Source organism: Mesoplodon bidens (assembly GCF_964165515.1).
Source record: "Mesoplodon bidens genome assembly, chromosome: 3".
NCBI classification, from domain to species: domain Eukaryota; kingdom Metazoa; phylum Chordata; class Mammalia; order Artiodactyla; family Ziphiidae; genus Mesoplodon; species Mesoplodon bidens.
The window spans coordinates 11355479-11374693 of NC_138178.1; the positions used below are offsets into that span (position 1 = coordinate 11355479).

At 42.8% G+C, this 19215-nt stretch overlaps 1 protein-coding gene across 18 annotated transcripts in view; it reads right to left on the minus strand.

Moving 5' to 3' along the window:
* Nucleotides 1-256: 256 nt before the first annotated feature.
* The window catches only part of KIAA1217, a gene marked incomplete at its 3' end in the record, with an annotated part of 492015 nt that continues 473056 nt past the window's right edge, over nt 257-19215 (minus strand). For 10 of the 18 annotated variants that reach the window (XM_081227596.1, XM_081227592.1, XM_081227590.1 and 7 more), the window contains 5 exons: nt 9071-9190; nt 4960-5037; nt 3252-4847; nt 2607-2729; nt 257-1897 (listed from right to left, as the gene is read on the minus strand). In XM_081227596.1, coding sequence (XP_081083722.1) covers nt 1403-1897; nt 2607-2729; nt 3252-4847; nt 4960-5037; nt 9071-9190 — 2412 coding nt within the window. Of the gene's footprint in view, nt 1898-2591; nt 2730-3251; nt 4848-4959; nt 5038-5186; nt 5223-9070; nt 9191-19215 lie in introns of those variants that run through there. The other 8 variants (XM_081227586.1, XM_081227583.1, XM_081227585.1 and 5 more) reach the window with 5 other exon arrangements.

The following is a 19215-nucleotide window of genomic DNA, read 5'->3' on the forward strand; positions in this document are numbered from 1 at the left end:
GGGAAGAGATATGGGGACGTATGTATATGTATAACTGATTCACTTTGTTATAAAGCAGAAACTAACACACCATTATAAAGCAATTATACTCCAATAAAGATGTTAAAAAAAAAAGAAGAAAAGAAAAGCACAACTTTTAGAAAAGCAGTTTGCATCTGGTTACATGTTCACTTACCATGCCCTCAAAGCCAAAAGCTTTCAACTTGGTAACGGTTACGGTTGTTCTTTGACTAGGAAGTAGTTATAGGGACAAGGTACAAAAAATAATAAGCATGCAGCCCTTTATTTAGTTTTGCAAAGTCTCTGCTTATAGTTCTGTATATTACATAACTGTGTTGTACAAATACATTTATTTACAAAAACACTCTAGCTGTGCAAACTTGTTGCTTTTTAAAAATGTCCAGGAAGTTCCATTTCTGCCCATCCCAAGATATATTTTTAAAGCATGCATAAAAATTAACTTTGGTGTGGGAAAACTACTCTATGTGCCGTCACATACAGTATTTTTGGTGTCTATTTATATATTTACAAAAATTGATCAGTTTACACAACCGTACAGAAGTGTACATTCTAAAATCCACAATGCAATAGTGTGGGTTACCAGGTCTCAGAAAACGAAGGAAGGATTTAGATACTGCAAAGAAAACAACTAGAGAATCCCAATATGTTAGAAAAGAGAAAAAAGAAAGAAACAGAACAAAACTAGCTTGCTTGGGCCGGCAAATTATTATACATAATTTTCATGGCAGTGCAGTAGGGTTGATAACTGCCTTCTACATGTGCCTCTGTGTTGGCTTGTGTAGAAGTTCATTGGCTTATTTGTCTAGCACACTACTTTCAAATGTACAATGCTACAGTATCAAAATGTTTTGGCAAAAAAGATCTCGAAAGGAACCATGAAGTTTTGACAAAAATAGAAATCTGTAATAAAGCTAAGTAACACTAAAATAAAAGGAAATATTATAGTATCTGTTTTACAATTTGTATAGTCACACTTGTGTATTTCTCTGTTCACATCTAGTCTCCGTAATGAAAAATATTTTTATACAAAACATACTAAAATTCTGCAATCATACATGTTTTACATGCTTAATACATTTTTTTCTTCTCTCACCACACCCTTCTCTCCTGCCATACTCTCTTTTGGTAACACATGCTTACTTCATTTAACAGGTATTGAATAGAGACAGTAAACACTATGTAATTATAACAGCAACAAAGTAAAAAAACAAACAAGTTTTACTGAAATCTGTTAATCCAGTATTTAGCACATACTTAGCATTAAACCTCAAACAGTACAGCAATATGTTACATTCTCTTGTGAAAACACTTGTCGAAGACTGTTAAAAAAATTTTTTTTTCTTAAATGCAACTCCGACTCGTGCCTAATAGTATTTGGCCTTTAAGAGGTTTCCTTTGCTGTGGACTGGGTGGCTTTGCTTGAACTTCCGCTCTGTGCCTTGTAGCTGGTGAGGCTAGGAGTATGGATGGTCCTGATGCTCTTGGCACCTTGATTCAGTGAAGCTGGGGAGGCAGGGGGGGGCGGGGAGGAGGAGAAGGAAGGAGGGGCTGCTCGGCCATTCTGAGTCTGCAGTGAGAATGAGAGATGGTGACCTTTACCTGTGTGAGCGGGGCTCTGAAACTTCAAGGAGCCATTAGAGACAGAGGGGATGAGGGAGGCAGAGGGAGCAGATCGTCCTGTTTGGGGGCTGAGAGGGTTAGAAGGAACCGATGGTTTAGTAGCAGGTGCATTAGGGAAGTTAGAGCTGTCACCACTAGAAGAAGGCAGGGAACTGCTTTTCCCAGAGCTGGGAGAAAGGGCTGGAATCTTAGAAGCAGGTAAGGAGGGGAAAGTAGGCTTACAGTCCCCACCAGCTTTCTTAGCACTTCCATTAGCCTGCAAATAAAGATGGCGGGAGACAGTTTGTCAGAAAGCTGGTAACACCATCAATCCACAGGGTCTGGCAACACAGCCCTTCTGAGAATCATTAAATCAAAGACACCAAACCAAACCAGTTCAAGGCCTGAGCTAAGTCTTGTCGTGCTGTACTGGACCTGGGAGAAACCCCCAAAGTGCAGAGCAGAGGAGGTACAGAACAGGGAAGAAGGAAGAAGAGTGTTTGTGAGAACAGGCACATCATTCTCCTACCGTCTCCGGGTGCTGGGTGGAGACGTGAGGGTGGCGTGAGGGCTGTTATTGGGGCGGGGCTGAGGCATCGTGATGGAGTGTTAATGGGCCTCTAGTGCAATGCCGTCCACGTACACGTTAGTGCTGGTGACTTTCGGGGCAGCTTTGTCTGTCTCGGTTTCCCAAGGTGTTCTGATGAACCACTACGCTCCCCCAAGGAAAGCCACCTGGCCCGCCACCTTGTGTTAACAGGTCAACTTTGGAGTCACAAAGTAAAAGATGTTTTATTGCAAGCATGCAAAAGAGTGGTGAGAAATTCAACAGAGGCTTTTAGACTCTCTTCATGCCCCCAGATCCAGGATGTCTACGTAAACCGTATCTTACAAAGAAAAATGCAATATTTGGTATAAACTAAGTCAGTGACTTGCTTCTTAAGTGCAAGAGTGTCCATCCAATATTGGGTTTAAGGTAAAACTACCTGACGATATTGGCGTGGATCCTGCAGTTTGGACTGCTTGCCAGGTTTGTCCAGGCTTCCAGGTCTGTTCTTGGAACTCATGGGAATCGGCATCCTGCTCGTCTGAGGGGTTCCCGTGGAGCCCTGAGGGGAGGAACAGCAAGGGGGGGGCAGAGAAGGGACGCGTGTGAGCGGCTCACCCCCGAGGCCGCCCCACTGTGCGCAGAGAAGCTCAACGTGAGAAGCCACAGCCCTACATGCAGGACAGATCTAGGAGACGGACATCAGGAGACACCACTGGGGTTAATTCGAAGAATCAAACAGAATAACACTGCTCCACTACTGATCAAACGGATTTTAATGTGAGTATCAGAGCAATCACTCCAACGGCAAATGGCCGACCCAGCGTCCTTGCGGTTTTCCCAACACCAGTCAGCAACAGAGGTAAAAACAGAATCAATTAGCTGTTAGACACCTAGTTGTTGTTGTTCTGAAGGTGAGGGAGAAAGTGTGAGAGAAAGGATCATTGCGAACAGACAACGAAACAAAACAAAACGAGCCACCTGAAAGGAAGCAAGTAAATCACAAGACACCTTTCGCTAATGGTGATTATGGCAGATTTAAGAAAGCAGCTGGCTCTTTTCATTTTCCGTCAGACCAAGATACCTTACGTGAAGCTGAAGGTACAGATGAGAGGGGCTCTAGGGCAGTGGGAGCTTCATCCAGGACTAGCAAGGACTGGGGATAGACCTCCTGGGCCATGTGGGATGAGCTTGCAACAGACTCTCTGTTGGAGGAACAGGAGGTATCAACTAGGGCTTTGGGACTCATCTCACTGATCGTATTTTCCAGCTGTTTGATGGTCTGCTCCAGGCTGTCCAACGTTCTGTAGGTATTTTTTCTGATTTCATCAGTTCTCGAAATCGGAGCTGTGCTCTCCAGACTGGGCTGCTCTAGTCTCCTGAGCATACTTTTAGGGGTGTCTTCGGATTGAGACCCACTGATCTCGAATCGCTTGGCTTCTCTGTGCTGCTTCAAAGTGCCATCCTCTTCCTCCTCTTCATAGACCACCACCTGCAACGTCTTCTTCCCCGTCTTGGTTCCCGTGCGAATGGCCTGTGTGAGAGCGGCGAGCTGCTTTTTCGGGAATTTGAATTTGAACTTTTTCTTGGGGCTTTCAAACTGGTCATCGGTTGTGTCACCCTGGCTTTCTGAACTTGGAGAATCGGCTCGGTTGAACTTGCTCTGCTCGGTTTTATTCACTTTCTGTCCTCCTGACATTCTGGTCTCCGCTGAAAGGAAGTGTGGCTGGAGTTTACTCTCAGCCTCCCGCCCTGCTCCGAGGTTGCCCGAGGCCCCCTCCTTGGGAAACTTCTGGGAAGTGTGATTCTGGACCACAGTGTCTCCGTTCTCCTCCTCTTCCTCTATCTTTTCCTCTGTCATCATTCTCTCCAGTTCCTCATCGCACTCCTCAAATATGGTTGAAAGTCTCTTGTATGCGGACCGGATGTCCATGGGTTCATCAAAAATGATGATCACAGGTTTCTTGTCCAGGCACACGACCGGCTCTTCACTGTCAGTGCCTTCTTGCTGGGAAGTTGTCTCTTTTTTGGCGTCAATGTTGACCGTCTGTACATCTTCCCCCTGTTTGCTCACTATATCGCGGACCTCCCCGCTGGAGAGAACTTGGACCGCGGTTCTGGTGATCATGAAGGCAATGTTGTCAGTGGTTGCGTTGTCCTCAGTGGGAGAACCTGGTGTTGACTCCCCGTCCTCATCAGGCATCACGTTAGTGTGCCTAGCTCCCTTCGGTCTTAGGACAACTTGGTCAAACTCTGTCACGGGAACCTCTTGGTCTTGAGTTTTGACATCACGAACAGTCGATTCGGTTGATCTAGTGGGAGAGGGAAGGTGACACTTATCTGTATTTTCTTGTCCTTGCTGACTCACCCCCTTTGTCTTCCCATAATTCATCTTCTGATTCTCAGTGTCAGATACAGTGTACGGCAGCCCTGAGATTTTAGGTCCTTTGTTGATTTCATCTTCTAATGAACTAACGCCAGAGAAACTAGAATTGACCCTAGACACATTTTTCTGGGAATAGTTTCTACCGTCTCTAAGTAAACTCTTAGTGGATATGGAACTTTCCTTCATGAAGATGTCAGTTTTGTATTCTGATGTTCTTGCTGCATCAGAAATACTATTCTCCATTCCTCCTTCCCACTTAGGATGGTCATTAGGTATGGAAGCCCCTGCGGTAACCTGGGAGGGAGAGCGGAGGAGGGAAACCACACAGAGTGATCAGAAATGGATCTGCAAAGGAAGGGAATTAATCTGCATGGTATCAGTTGGAACACAGATCTGGTGGACTCACCTTCCAGGATTCCATTTGGGGGCCATTTTCATATTCAACATCAGATTTCCGTACGTCTTCATGGAAAAATTCCAAATTCTGGTAGAATAGTGTAGGACATGTTACTCCACAAAACCACACCCCCCCAAAGTGGACTACAACTAGATCGTTTCTTTAATTACACTTCCAAGACATGCGGGCCAAGCACATTCGTTACACACCAGTCCAAAGCCTACAGCTCTGTTTACCTTGGGTGGCTTGGTTCTCCAACTTCCAAAAATGCCCTGTGTTTGCACAAGATGAAAATCTCAATTAGCAAAATATTTCAAGGAGTTCAAATTTTGGTGGGAGGAGCAGTTAAGAGAATAAAGGGACCAGTTCTGGACCAACACCTCCTCTTTTCAACACCTGATTGTGAGCTTAGCTGACTCTCAAACCAGAAGAGTGGCATGGCATCATAGAAAGCACAATACGTGAGCAGGCAGATTTTGATTCTAACCCAGATCTGCCACTTAACTGTGTTATTTTAGGCAAGTCATTTCACTTCCGTGGGCCTCAGTTTTCTTGCTTATAAGCCAAGGAACTAGACCAGGAAAGTTTTCACGTCTCTGCCAACTAGTTATTTCATATTTCAGTCTCATCTCTGCTTCTTGTTTGGGGATTGTCCTATAACGACTCTGCATTGCTTGGGTATGGTACTTTGAGATGGAAAAAACCCATTTTTCCCTGGTCAAATCACAGATTTGAAAACATACTTGCAGTTTGTACTTAAACTTGCCAAGTAAAGTGTCAAAATAACCTTCAAACTAATCGTAGCCAAGATGATCAAATCCTAGTTCAGAGTGACAGTGCTGCCAATGCTGCCAAGATGTCATCTAAACATTTACAAAACAGATATTTGAGGCTCAAGTGGTGACTATGACATCATGATTCAGCTTTTTCTTGAAGAGACAAGAATTTTTAATATAATACCCATTAACAAAGACTCTAGCTTTCATCCATGAAGATCTGGGTACTCTACAATTTTTCTGCTTGGCCCTTTGGTGGTACGAACAAATCAAAACCCTTTAAAATTGTTTCTGTTTGACCTAAAAATTTCAATTCTCATTTCTGCATATTTATTACCAAATAGGTAATCAGGTACAATATTTTAACTACATGATTCAGCTTTGATTCTCTGTATGCTCTGATGCAGAGGAAAGATGCACTTCTGAGGTTCTCACCAAGATTCAGAAGGTAAGAACCCAGCAGTGAGAACCGGGTATGGAGAACGCTCCACCAGGCATGGGTATATCGGTAGCCTCGGGCCCTGCCACTGTGCTACCACTAGCCATGCCTTGTCACTTCCAAGGCACTGCTGTCCTTTCTTCTGGCTGTAGAAGCCCAAGAGGAAGAGGTGATTAGAACAGGATAGGACACGATCCCAAGAAGCCTGTTGGGTTAAAGCAATGACAACATAACGAAGTGCAAGAACCCAGGCCCCACCAAAGACAACCTAGAACGATCCTACTGCCTGGTTAAAACCAGAAAGAACGTCTGTACACATTCAAGCAATAACGCACAGAGACAACAAAGTCAGTATTAATCACATGGAAATATGACACGGGATCCAAGGTGCATTAGCCACCAAACACCTCCTGTTTGACTTCCCCTCAGCTGCATCAGGCCCCAAACAAGAGCAACGAGATTCAGCTGCTACGGTGGAATGATATAATCTCTTTGGTGAGATTTTAAATTTAGAATCAACAACTAATGCATCAAGTAACGTTGCAAGAAGAAAAATAAATGAGGTTTCAGCTTAAGGTTTCAGCTCCAAACAGGGAGTCAGCATATCATGCTAGGACCTGAGTGCGACTTTACCCTTGAGTCAACGGAGGAATTGGCATCTGCAGGGCTGCTGTTCTGCTGGCCTCACTTACTGGGGGGTTAGGGCTGGCATCTGTTCTGATTGGTCAGGGCCCATGTCATACCCATCGTTAAATATTTCAAATGCCACCCAGCAATATATGTATTTTAAAACAGGTCTAGTAGCAGGAATCCTCCAGTGGAAAGTCACTAAGATAAAGATGTCAAGTGTAGGTTTCACATGACCTAGCATTTTTGGCACTGGGCTAGAAAATGAAGGCACGGGTCAAAGTAAGTGCATCAACTTTGTCCAGGGTAACTTGTTCACGGTCGTCATGTAATCTCACGATATCTTAGGTAGTCTTAGATAGTCAAGACTCTGCAGGAAAGGTAGTTAAGCCTCATTAATATCTGTTTTGGGGCCCCGAGATTTGGGTTGTTCAGACAACTGGCGAAGCAGGGACCATATGCATTTGGGCAAGAAACCAAAATTAGAAACATAAGTTATAGAAAAATTGCATAAAAGTACTAGACTAGCACTTTATAATAAGAGGAAAGAAGCTTTAAGAAACATTTGAGTTATAGAAGGGTAGATGAACAGCCCAGGAAGACGTTAATAACGACAGTAATTTGGGGACAGGTCTGATAGTCATGGTTATTATGGAGTAGATCGGTCTACTGAGTATAATTATCCAGAAAAAGCATCTGTAATTAAACCTAGCGTTTAATGCCCTGGTGTTGGGCATTCAGTACAGACCTGCTTAGTATGTGATGGACCTTGACTGAGATCGTGTGATCGATGGAATATGGATTTCTAACTGCAGGGCAAGAAATCCCACGCAGCTTTTTAGCACATTAGCAGAATTCTACAACGAGATGATGATTGTCTCCAGAGGGACTTTCGAGAAGCTCCGGGTCAGTGTTTAAAAGAAATGGTCATACTGGCCCAAGTACAGCACATAACTCAGGACCCGCCAGGACCTTCTGTGAATTGGCTTTAATAATAAGGCCACAGAAGGAAAGTCCACAGACTGGAGAAGCAACGTATTTCCAGTGTGATAATTATGGGTTCAATTCCCATTAATAGGTTTCCCTCACAAGAAGGATTTATGAAGACAATCTCCTAATCTCCCCCGTGCCTAGAGAGCCCCCATCCCCATCATCTGGTTAACAGCTTCACTTGCCAGATCCGTGGCAGGTGTACTTTACACGAGGGCTCTGGGATGGCCGGGAGCCAGGGCGGAGCAGGCACGGCTGAGAGCCGTAAGCCCCAGGACTGCATCTCTTGAAGGACTGTGCTAGAATAGCCCTCCGATTGTGTGATCCTGCATCTCTTTCACTGAGCTTACTTATTCCTGAACTGAGGTACCTATGCGGAGTGACTACTGGGCTATATATTATGGCTGATTTGTTTGACTTTATTTAAAGGCCACTAGAACTTTGAATTCTAAGATACAAGTTCCTGGCAAAAAATGTTAAGACTTGAGTTGGTCATGATAAGCTTTTTACCCTGAAATTTAGACAGAGGCTTCATTTAAATAAGATGGCTCTATTTCCCCAAATCACAAAAGCTCCAGATTCAACTTACAAAGTTGAAGTTCAAATATGCAGGTTAATCTCCTCTCCTTAAACTTCTATGTCATGAACAGTGACCTTTGTTTCAGAGCCTGGACGTCTGTTTGGAAGCCATGAGAATGCCACAAAGTTTAGTAGCACTAAGACGATACTGAACTTACTGTCTTGGAAGGTACACTTTGAGAATTTCTAAGAGTAACAGAAACTCTGTTTGGCATCCTCGAACATGTGTGCAAACACATGTGTGTATGTTTCCATGGATACACCTGTGGATGGCAGGTAGACAGCTCTGCTATGCGTTCTCTTCCTGGAATCTAAAGCTTTCACCTACTTTTAATGTAGATGTCTTTGGTCCAGAAGACATGATACAAATTAGACAAAGTGCTACCTACTTGGTTGATGTTTCCATTTGTCCCACCAGCATTGTTCTAGAAAATCTTGAAAGGTGTATGTATATCTTTGGTTTGGGAAGATAATGCCTGAATTCTGCATATACTGTTGTGTGCTGTGCAGAGGAACACAGCGTCCGCTCAGGAAACCTGAGCCAGAGATCTCTGGTGAAACCCCAAGCTGTGTCTCCATTAGTTTAAAAAAAAAAAAGAAGGGTGAGGAAACGAGAAGGTACAGGAGCTCGAGCACAGAGCGGTATTAGTGTCAGAGCAAGGAAAGAAGGATGGCCCACCGGGTGGCCAACGTGTAACTGCCACGTTACCTTCTTCTCCTTGGGCAGGGCTGTGGCCCCCGGCCTAGTGTCTTTTACGTGACTGTCAGCCCGGGACTGCTCAGCGTGACTGTTTGAATTTACATCCATAAAGGAACACTTCTGGAACGCCTAAGGAATTAAAACACTGAGTTAACAGGGATCCGAGTGCAGCAAGGAGGTCAGCGGGAACAGGCAGGGAACCCAGCGGATCTCCCGGCCGAGACCCCGGCCCCGTCCTGCAGGCGGGTCACGCCAGGGCGTCAGCGCCCTGAAAACCGGCTCCCCGTCTGACCTCAGGTCAGCAAAGCCCGGGCCAAAGGCTTCCTTACTTTCTGGTCCAGGCTAAGGTTAAATGGATAGAGCCTTTGAAAAGAAGGCCCCTTCTGCCTGTCCGGGGTGAACCTGATTTGCATTTAGTAGGGCTTCTTTTAAAGGGCTTTGACCTTTAAAAAATGCTGAATATGTAAATGACTTAAGAAGAAGCTATCTGTTTTTCCTCTTCATTATAAAAGGGCACAAGATATTGCAAACCATTAAACCTTGCAAGGAAAGTAATCCTTAACAGTTCGTTGTCTGCAGTAGCAACAGACTCCTGTGCCCTGGGTAGTTCTGACTCACGTAGAATAAAGCAAGCTCTTTAGCACGCAAGTGATTCTGAGCGGCCTGGGAGCTGCCTGACCCCCAAAGACTTGTCTCTGCAAACTAATGATGGATCGTAGTTATAGGAGCCCAGGGCCACTCCTGTGAACACTGAGTGAGGGAGGTCGGTTCTCAGAGAGAAAGCATCTGCTGTGTCTATAGGGCAGAAAAGAAGTGACAATATATATGATCACGAGAGCAGGAGAGACGGTAACCCAAGCAGTGAAATGTCCTGAAATCGGTGGTTCTCGATCAGGCTACATGACTTCCAGTTGAAAAAAAATACTGTTACCCAGGCCTCACCCAGAGCATAATTAAATCAGGCTCTCTGGGCTGTAGGATTTTCTTTTTTTTAACTCCTCAAAGTATTCTAATGTGCAGGCAGGATTAAAGAGCAGTTATTGAAGTGAATAATTTCAACTGATCGCCTCGTATTTCCTTAATGTCAAACACTGTCATTTGGAAATAACTGCAGGCACATAGAACACCCCACACCTTCCCCAGGTGAACATTCCAGCACAGGTTTTAAAATACTAGCGGAGTGGATGCCTGGGACCTTCCCCGGCCTGCTCTTCCATCGCTCTGCTGGCTCAAGGTCCCTCCTTAGACACCCACCCGGTCCTCGCAGGCCCTGGAGGTGCCCGGGGCTCTGCTTGCTAAGGCCACTCGGCATTTCCGTTGGGCTGGTAGACCCTGGACTCGGGAGCCTGTGGTTTCTTCTGATGCCTGGTGACGCAGAGCAGGAAAGCTGTTCCGTGATTACACTGGGGTGGGGGGCGCTGCAGCTGCTCCTTCCTGCCTCAGAGGGGCTGGCGGGTGGGGGAGGCGCCTAACTCGAGAGCCTGCAAAGGCTCCAGCATGGCGGCTGGCCGACTCTTTGATGCAGCAGGCTGGCTAATGAGGTTTGGTTACCTTAGGGTCAGAGTACTTCACTCACCACTGTTACCTGACCACCAATAATATAACAAGAAGCCAGAGACTCTGCCTATGTAAAGCTTTCAGTCAAAGAAAGCATCAAAGATATTTAGATTTCAGTGGAGGGAAATATCCTCAAGTGATGGGCTCTAAGTGGCTAGAACAAAAATTACTTCTCTCGGGGGCTAGTGCAGGATTATTCACAAGCTTAAAAGCCTCACTTCTTTGATTATTAGTGCTTGTTGTTCACCTTTCACAAATTAGAAGTTATCTAGTGCTTAGTCATCCATTTGAAACAAACCACGTCATGATTTATTTATACCATGATTTATTTATACTTTATTTAATATTGGAGTATAATTGATTTACAATGTTGTGTTAGTTTCAGGTGTACAGCAAAGTGACTCAGTTACACGTATACCTATTTTTCAAATTCTTTTCCCATTTAAGTTATTACAGAATATTGAGTAGAGTTCCCTATGCTATATAGTAGGTCCTTGTTGATTATTTTATATATAGTAGTGTGTATATGTTAATCCAAAACTCCTAATTAATCCCTCCCCTGCCGCCACCTTTTCCCTTTGGCAGCCGTAAATTTGTTTTCTTAGTCTCTGGGTCTGTTGCTGTTTTGTAAGTAAGTTCATTTGAATCATTTTTTTTTGATTCCATATATAAGTGGTATCACATGGTATTTGTCTTTCTCCGTCTGAGTTACTTCACTTAGTATGATAATCTCTAGGTCCATTCATGTTCTGCAAGTGGCATTATTTCATTCTTTTTTTATGGCTAAGTAATATTCCATTGTATATAGGTACCACATCTTCTTTATCCATTCATATGTCCATGGACATTTAGGTTGCTTCCATGACTTGGCTATTGTAAATAGTGTTGCTATGAACATTGGGATGCATGTATCTTTTTGAATTATGGTTTTCTCCAGATAGATGCCCAGTAGTGGGATTGCTGGATCATATGATAATTCTATTTTTAGTTTTTTAAGGACCTCCATACTGTTCTCCATAGTGGCTGTACTAATTTACATTCCCACCAACAGTGTAGGAGGGTTCCCTTTTCTCCACACCCTCTCCAGCACTTATTGTTTTGTAGACTTTTTGATGATGGCCATTCTGACTGGTGTGAGATGATAGATACCTCATTGTAATTCTGATGTGCATTTCTCTAATAATTAGGAATGTTGAGCATCTTTTCATGTGCTTTTGGCCATCTATATGTCTATTTAGATCTTCTGCCCATTTAAAAAAAAATAAATGTAGAGTTTACAATAAATACTATCACGTGTTGATTAATCTTTATTAAGACATCACTAATAATTAATCAATTAAAGAAAATAACTACTTGTTGGAGAATGAAAGCAACAGTAAATACCCTGGTGGGATTTTGGAATTTTTTTGTCTGTGTGTCATATCAGGATATTTGTCTTTCTCTGTCTGACTCACTTCACTTAATATGATAATCTCTATGTCCATCCATGTTGCTGCAAAAGGCATTATTTCATTCTTTTTAATGTTTCTGCCCATTTTTTGATTGAGCTGGGTTTTTTTTTTTTTTTTGATAGTGAGCTGCATGAGCTGTTTGTATATTTTGGAGATTAATCCCTTGTTGGTTGCTTCATTTGCAAATATTTTCTCCCATTCTGTAGGTTGTCTTTTCATTTTGTTTATGGTTTCCTTTGCTGTGCAAAAGCTTTTAAGTTAAATTAGATCCCATTTGTTTATTCTTGTTTTTATTTTCATTACTCTAGGAGGTGAATCCAAAAAGATATTGCTACAGTTTGTGTCAGAGTGTTCTGCCTATGTTCTCCTCTAAGGGTTTTATAGAATCCAGTGTTACATTTAGGTCTTTAATCCATTTTAAATTTATTTTTGTGTGTGGTGTAAGAGAATGTTCTAATTTCATTTTCTTACATGTAGCTGTCCAGTTTTCCCACTTAATTGAAGAGGCTGTCTTTTCTCCATTGTATATTCTTCCCTCCTTGGTCGAAGATTAACTGACCATAGGTGCATGGGTTTATTTCTGGGCTTTCTATCCTGTTCCATTGATCTACTGAATATATTTCTCATTTTGTGCCAGTACAATACTGTTTTGATTACTGTAGCTTTGTAGTGTTGTCTGAAGTCAGGGAGCCTGATGCCTCCAGCTCCATTTTTCTTTCTCAAGATTGCCTTGACTATTCAGGGTCTTTTGTGTTTCCATATAAATTAAAAAATTTTTTTTTTGTTCTGTGAAAAATGCTATTGGTAGTTTGATAGGGATTGCATTGAATCTGGAGATTGGCTTGGGTAGTATAGTCATTTTGAGAATACTGATTCTTCCAATCCAAGAACATGGTATATCCTTCCATCTGTATCATCTTCGATTTCTTTCATCAGTATCTTATAGTTTTCAGAGTACAGGGCTTTTGCCTCCTTGGGTAGGTTTATTTCTAGGTATTTAATTCTTTTTGATGCGATCGTAAATGGGATTGTTTCCTTCATTTCTTTTTCTGATCTTTCATTGTTAGTGTATAGGAATGCAACAGATTTCTGTGTATTAATTTTACGTCCTGCAACTTTACTGAATTCATCAATGAGCTCTGATAGTTTTCAGGCAGCATCTTTAGGATTTTCAGTGTATAGTGTCATGTCATCTACAGACAGTGACAGTATTACTTCTTCGTTTCCCATTTGGGTTCCTTTCGTTTCTTTTTCTTCTGTGATTGCCATGGCTAGGACTTCTAAGACTACGATGAATAAAAGTGGTGAGAGTGAACATCCATGTCTTGTTCCTGATCTTAGAGGAAATGCTTTCAGCTTTTCACTGTTGAGTATGATGTTAGCTGTGGGTTTGTCATATATGGCCTTTATTATGCTGAGATAGGTTCCCTCTATGCCCACTTTCTGGAGAGTTTTTATCATAAATCGGTGTTGAATTTTGTTGAAAGCTTTTTCTGCATCTACTGAGATGATCACATGGTTTTTATTCTTCAGTTTGTTAATGTGGTGTATCACAGTGATTGATCTGCAGATATTGAAAAATTCTTGCATCCCTGGGATAAATTCCACTTGATCATGGTGTATGATCCTTTTAATGCACTGTCGCATTTGGTTTGCTAGTATTCTGTTGAGGATTTTTGCGTCTATGTTCATCAGTGATATTGGCCTGTAATTTTCTTTTTTTGTGATCTCTTTGTCTGGTTTCGGTATCAGAGTGATAGTGGCCACAAAGAATGAGTTTGGGAGCGTTCCTTCCTCTGCAATCTTTTGGAATAGTTTGAGAAGGACAGGTGTTAACTCTTCTCTAAATGTTTGATGGAATTTGCCTGTGAAGCCATCCGGTCCTGGATTTTTGTGTGTTGGGAGTTTTTAAATCACAGTTTCAATTTCAGTACTTGTGACTGGTCTGTTCATATTTTCTATTTCTTCCTGGTTCAGTCTTGGGAGATTGTACCTTTCTAAGAATTTGTCCATTTCTTCTAGGTTGTCCATTTTATTGGCATAGAGTTGCTTGTAGTAATCTCTTATGATCCTTTGTATTTCTGTGGTGCCCGTTGTAACTTCTTTTTCACTTCTAATTTTGTTGGTTTGAGCCCGCTCCCTGTTTTTCTTGATGAGTCTGGCTAAAGGTTTATCAATTTTGTTTATCTTTTCAGAGAACCAAATTTTAGTTTCATTGATCTTTTCTATTGCTTTCTTTGTCTCTATTTCATTTATTTCTGCTCTGACCTTTTTATTTTTCCTTCTACTAACTTTGGGCTTTGTCTGTTCTTTCTCTAGTTGTTTTAGGTGTAAGGTTATGTTGTTTGAGAGTTTTGTTTCCTGAGATAAGATTATATTGCTCTATACTTCCCCTTTGAACTGCTTTTGCCATGTCTCATAGGTTTTGCATTGTCATGTTTTCATTTTCATGTCTCTAGGTATTTTTTTTAAACATCTTTATTGGAGTGTAATTGCTTTACAATGGTGTGTTAGTTTCTGCTTTATAACAAAGTGAATCAGCTATACATATACATATATCCCCTTATCTCTTCCCTCTTGCATCTCCCTCCCTCCCACCCTCCCTATCCCACCCCTCTAGGTGGTCACAAAGCACCTAGCTGATCTCCCTGTGCTATGCGGCTGCTTCCCACTAGCTATTGGTTTTACATTTGGTAGTGTATATATGTCCATGCCACTCTCTCACTTTGTCCCAGCTCCCCCTCCCTGTGTCCTCAAGTCCATTCTCTAGTAGGTCTGTGTCTTTATTCCCTTCCTGCCCCTAGGTTCTTCATGGCTTTTTTTTTTTTAGATTCCATATATATATGTGTTAGCATATGGTATTTGTTTTTCTCTTTATGACTTACTTCACTCTGTATGACAGACTCTAGGTCCATCCACCTCACTACAAATAACTCAATTTCGTTTCTTTTTATGGCTGAGTAATACTCCATTGTATATATGTGCCACATCTTCTTTATCCATTCATCTGTCGATGGACACTTAGGTTGCTTCCATGTCCTGGCTACTGTAAATAGAGCTGCAATGAACATTGTGGTACATGACTCTTTTTGAATTATGGTTTTCTCAGGGTACATGCCCAGTAGTGGGATTGCTGGGTCATATGGTAGTTCTATTTTCAGCTTTTTAAGGAACCTCCATACTGTTCTCCATAGTGGCTGTATCAATTTACATTCCCACCAACAGTGCAAGAGGGTTCCCTTTTCTCCACACCCTCTCCAGCATTTACTGTTTGTAGATTTTTTGATGATGGCCATTCTGACTGGTGTGAGATGATATCTCATTGCAGTTTTGATTTGCATTTCTCTAATGATTAATGATGTTGAGCATTCTTTCATGTGTCTGTTGGCAGTCTGTATATCTTCTTTGGAGAAATGTCTATTTAGGTCGTCTGCCCATTTTTGGATTGGGTTGTTTTTTCTAGGTATTTTTTGATTTCCTCTGAATTCTTCAGTGATCCATCGGTTGTTTAGTAGCATATTGTTTGGCCTCCGCATGTTTGTGTTTTTTCTTTTCCTTGTAGTTAATTTCTAATCTCATAGCACTGTGGTCAGAAAAGATGCTTGATACGATTTCAATTTTCTTAAATTTACTGAGGCTCGCTTTATGGTCCAGTGTGTGATCCTGGAAACTGTTCTGCATACACTTGAAAAGAATGTGTATTCTGCTGCTTTTGAATGGAATGCTCTATAAATACCAATTAAGCCCATCTCCTCTAATGTGTCAATTAAGGCTTGTGTGTCATTTTTGATTTTCTGTCTGGATGATATGTCCATTGCTGTAAGTAGGGTGTTAAAGTCCCCCACTATTATTGTGTTACTGCTGAATTCTCCTTTTATGGCTGTTAGCATTTGCCTTATATATTGAGATGCTCCTATGTTGGGTGCATATATATTTACAATTGTTATATTTTCTTCTTGGATTGATCCCTTGATCATTATGTAGTGTCCTTCTTTGTCTCTTATAACAGTCTTTAAAGTCTATTTTGTCTGATATGAGTATTGCTCTCCAGATATCTTTTGATTTCCATGGAATACCTTTTTCCATCCCCTCACTCTCAGTCTGTATGTGTCCCTAGATCTGAAGTGGGTCTCTTGCAGACAACATTTTTTTTTTTTTTTTTTTGCGGTACTGGGGCCTCTCACTGTTGTGGCCTCTCCCGTTGCGGAGCACAGGCTCTGGACGCGCAGGCTCAGCAGCCATGGCTCACAGGCCTAGTCGCTCCGCGGCATGTGGAATCTTCCCGGACCGGGGCACGAACCTGCGTCCCCTGCATCGGCAGGTGGACTCTCAACCACTGCGCCACCAGGGAAGCCCCCCAGACAACATTTTTAAGGGTCTTGTTTTTGTATCCATTCAGCCAGTCTATATCTTTTGTTTGGAGCATTTAATTTGTTTACATTTAAGGTAATTATAGATATGTATATTCTTACTGTCATTTTGTTAATTGTTTTGGATTTGTTTTTGTAGGTCTTTTTTCTTCCCTTCCTTTTGTTCTCTTGTGATTTGATGACTAACTTTAGTGTTGTGTTTCGATTCCTTTTGTGTGTGTGTGTGTATTGTAGATTTTCAGTTTGCGGTTACTATGAGGTTTTGATATAGCAGTCTGTATAATATATATGAGTGTTTTTAAGTTGCTGGTCTTTTAATTTCAAATGTATTTCTAGTATCCTGCACTTGTACTCTCCTCTCCTCATGACCGCTGGTTTTGATATCACATTTGTGTGTGAATGATTTCCTGCCTTTACTGGTGAGCTTTCCCATTCATAATATTCTTGTTTCTAGTTGTGGCCTTTTCTTTTTCACCTAGAGAAGTTCATTTAGCTTTTGTTACAAAGCTGGTCTGGTGGTGGTGAATTCTCTTAGCTTTTGCTTGTCTGTAAACTTTTTGATTTCTCTGTCAAATCTGACTGAGAGCCTTGCTGGGTAGAGTAATCTTGGTTGTAGGTTTTTCCCTTTCATCATTTTAAATATTGATATATCATGCCACTTCTTTATAGCCTGCAGAGTTTCTGCTGAAAAATCAGTTATAACCTTATGGGGATTCCATTGTATGTTACGGGGATTCCATCTTATGTTACTTGTTGCTTTTTTCCTTGTTGCTTTTAATATTTTCTTTTTGTCAGTTTGATTAATATGCGTCTTGGTGTGCTCCTCCTTGGGTTTATCCTGCCTGGGACTCTGTGCTTCCTGGACTTGGGTGACTGTTTCCTTTCCCATGTTAGGGAGGTTTTTAGCTATTATCTCTACAAATATTTTCTCAGGCCCTTTCTCTCTCTTCTCCTTCGGGGACCCCTATAATGCAAATGTTGGTGCACCTAACGTTGTCCCAGAGGTCTCTGAAACTGTCTTCATTTCTTTTCATCCTTCATTCTATTCCGCAGCACTGATTTCCACCATTCTGTCTTCCAGCTCACTTATCCGCTCTTCTGCCTCATTTATTCTGCTATTGATTCTTTCTAGTGTAGTTTCATTTCAGTTATTGTATTGTTCATCTCTGTTTCTTCTTTGTATCTTCCAGCTCTTTGTTAAACATTTCTTGCATCTTCTCAGTCTGTGCCTCCGTTCTTTTTCCAAGATCTTGGATCATCTTTACTCCACATTCTTTTTCGGGTAGGTTGCCTGTCTCCGCCTCACTTAGCTGTTCTTCTGGGGTTTTATCTTGTTCCTTCACCTGGAACAGATTCCTCTGCTGCCTCATTTTGTCTAACTTTCTGGGATTGTGGTTTCTGTTCCACAGGCTGCAGGGTTGTACTTCCCATTGCTTCTGGTCTCTGCCCCCTGGTGGATGAGGCCTAAGAGGCTTGTGCAGGCTTCCTGGTGGGAGGGGCTGCTTCCTGCCCACTGGTAGGTGGAGCTGCATCTTGTCTCTCTGGTGGGCAGGGCCGTGTCAAGGGGTGTGTTTAGAGGTGGCTTTGGGCTAGGGCTGTGTTCCCACCCTGTTGGTTGTTTGGCCTGAGGCGTCCCAGCACTGGAGCCTACAGGCTGTCAGGTGGGGCAGGTAAAAATGGAAGCCTCCCGGGGAGCTCACACCAACGAGTACTTCCCAGTATGCCCCCACCAGTGTCTTTGACCGCACAGTGAGCCACAGCCGCCCCCCAACCTCTCCAGGAGACCCTCCAAGACTAGCAGGTAGGTCTGGCCCAGGCTCCTATGAAGTCACTGCTTTCTCCTTGGGTTCCAGAGGGCACAAGACCTTGTGTGCACCCTCCAAGAATGAAGCTTCCATTTCCCCCAGTCCTGTGGCGTTCCTGTGACCAAGCCCCACTGGCCTTCCAAGCCAAATGCTCTGGGGTCTCCTCCTCCCAATTCTAGACCCCCAGGCTGGGGAGCCTGATGTGGGGCTCAGAACTCTCACTTTTGTGGGAGACCCTCTGCACTATAATTATTTTCCAGTGTGTGTGTCGCCCACCCAGTGGGTATGGGACTTGACTTTGTCGTGATTGCGCCCCTCCTACCGTCTCGTTGTGGCTTCTTCTTTATCTCTGGATGTAGTGTATCTTTTTTTGGCAGGTTCCAGTCTTTTTTGTTGGTGGTTGGTCAGCAGTCAGTTGTGATTTTGGTGTTTCTGTGAGAGGTGAGCCGACCTCCTTCTACCCCACTACCTTGTCCTTTCTCCCTCCATATTTGTTATTTATACCATAATCTGGGGCCAAATGCTACAGTGAATGGCCCCAGCATCTGCCTACACATCTTAGGAGAAGCACCAATGCCCAGCAACATGTAGCCTTGACATACCAGTGCCTTAGTCAGAGGCCCTCAGTGGATAACTGATGGAGGCCTCCACGCTCTCAACTGTTTCATGAGTCAGTAACTTTATAAATCTATGGTTCCTATGAATGAAATTCTCTGACCAATCTAAAAACCTGTAAGCAAACTGTTGGATGGAGGGGATGTCTCAGGCCAGTCTGAGTTTTAATGGGGCTGGACAGGGCTCACACATGTGACAAGTAAACCAGCAGCCCTGTTTTCCCTGGAAAACCCAAGGTGCCTAATGTTGGCAATTACTTCCATGGGCAGCAGAAGAGCTGAGGTGGAAGTGACACGGTCAGAATGTTCTCCCTCCTCCCAGTGAAGCAGGCAGATCCCTGGGCCTGCACAAAATCA